The sequence below is a fragment of the Phalaenopsis equestris genome, unplaced genomic scaffold, assembly GCF_001263595.1.
Source record: "Phalaenopsis equestris unplaced genomic scaffold, ASM126359v1 Scaffold227164, whole genome shotgun sequence".
Taxonomy (NCBI): Eukaryota; Viridiplantae; Streptophyta; class Magnoliopsida; order Asparagales; family Orchidaceae; genus Phalaenopsis; species Phalaenopsis equestris.
This window is the reverse complement of record NW_018245162.1, coordinates 2,648-4,762: the sequence shown is the minus strand read 5'-3', so window position 1 is coordinate 4,762 and position 2,115 is coordinate 2,648. Positions and strand designations below refer to the sequence as shown.

General features: G+C 36.7%; 1 protein-coding gene across 1 annotated transcript; it reads left to right on the top strand.

The window, feature by feature from the left end:
- The first annotated feature begins 288 nt into the window (after positions 1–288).
- LOC110037926 lies at positions 289–1,236 on the top strand. The gene has a single exon (XM_020742667.1). The coding sequence runs from the start codon at positions 337–339 to the stop codon at positions 1,039–1,041; it is 705 nt and encodes a 234-aa protein (XP_020598326.1). The 5' UTR covers positions 289–336; the 3' UTR covers positions 1,042–1,236.
- Positions 1,237–2,115: the final 879 nt, after the last annotated feature.

Sequence of the window (2,115 nt, the reverse complement as noted above, 5' to 3'; positions counted from 1 at the left end):
CGAACAACGAGCCAAATTGACAGCCCTATTGGAGACGGAAGTGAGGCCCAATTTCATGTTTAGAATTTTTTCTTGAAGTTCTCTTGCAATGACCCATTTCAAATTATCCCGCTATTATGCATTTTTTCATGTTGGTTTCTGGCGGTAGAACCTTATGATCACATCACGTGAACCTGACAGTGCTATGATGTGTAATACTCACATGATATGGGTTAACATCCTACATATATGGTTTGGTAAATCTATCATGTGATTCAGCCTTTGGATTTCTTTTGTGCTGGAACTAAAGTTCTCCACTTTGCATTTCTCTAGGATCATATTCCGAATGAAGCCACAATGCAACAAGCGGTTGGGCTACCATCACCAAGCACATTAAACAGTAGATCACCTTTTAGCCATCGGAGGGGACCAAGTGACATTGATGCACTTCGAGCTTCTCTTCAACCTTCGCCCTTCTCCCGCAATCCTCTCCAAACACCGCCAGGTTTCAGGACGCATCTGCCCATGAGCCAAGCTTCGAGCATTTCTTTGCAATCTCCCAGCCTTCCATCTGTGGTTCGCCAGCCATCACAAAACACAATCGGCCTTGCAGCTGGTAATTTTGCAAATCAGCGAAGTCTTGCTCAAGCTTCTCTGCCACCCCAGTTTTCAAGATCGCTGTCCACTTCCGCGTCCAATTTGCCGGCATCTTGGGAGAACTCGAGAGTGGTCGGTACAGATCGATGGAGGAGCATGACAGGGGGAACACCTTCACCACTTCAAAGGTCAGATGGGCTTCCTGAGCTTCCATCTGAGCAGAATTGGAGACCAATTGGTAGAATGAGGGGCAGCTTGACTGGCAGTGATTATTCAGCTGTTATAAGTAACTATATGCCCCCTTTGAACCAGACCGCTACAGGTAGGCCCTCATCTTCTCTCTCAAACTCTGATCAGTTTTCAGCATTAATTGCCAACAATCTCTTGTCTCATGGAGTACTGAATCACCAAATTAACCCTAGTCAGGATAATTTTAGCACTCAACAAGGAGATACAAGGATTTAACTCTAAACCCTACTGAAAGTATCTGTTTTCACCTGTAGATTCATTGATCGCTGTACATTTACATATCTGCAGTGGCTCTATAGTGAGTTGTTTTTTTATTTTTTTACTTCTTTTTTAACTATTCAAGTAGCTGAGTTACCGTATAATGTTGAGTGTGATCAAATATGTTAAAATGATAGATGTGTCCGTTCATAATTATGCGAGCTTCCTTGTTTGCTCTTTGTGCCTTTATATGGCTCTGCGTTGTTACATGGGAAGTATGTTGGTGCAGGAGAAATTGTTTGCTATGTTTAAGAGCTTAGAGAGCACTTTAATACAATACTATGGTTTTTTTATTTGGTTTTTTTTTTTTTTAAATCTTTAGCGATGGATTGATTGCACTGCTTACTGCTTTGAACCGAAATAAAATAAAGATTTTTATTTTTTTGTTTTTTAAATCTTTAGCGATGGATTGATTGCACTGCGTACTGCTTTGAACCGAAATAAAATAAAGATTTGCACATGTGCCCATCAATTCCTGCGCATTTACATATCTAACGTTAAAACTTCAGTTTTTTTTTTTTTATTTACATATATAAACTATTTTATGTATGCTTGAAAATGTGTATTTCATTTTTATTTTTATTTTTTTTTAAATTTAAAGTGATTTGTTTGATTTGATATGAAAGGTTTTGGTGGTATATATATAAAAAGGTATATAGCTTAGGTGTTTAGGGTTAAAATAACTCGGAATTGGTGGTATGTATATAAATGCTTATAAAATAAAATATAAATACCAGACGCAATATGCTTCCAGGTTCATGTAATTCTGAGCAGCAGCAGCAGCAAACAGTATGTTTTATAATATAAGATGTAGAACCTGTTTTTAACTATTTTTTATTTTTAAATCATTTATTTTGTATGTTTAGGGTTTATTTTTAATTAAATAAATTAATCTATTTTAAAATATTCCAAAGTTTTTTGAGTTAATGTTGAGTGTGTTTTAAAAGAATCTGTCATCGTTTTATCCCGCCTCTCACTATTGAACCAACCTTCATTTGTCGCCATCAAAATCAAATATAAAAAAAACGTTTT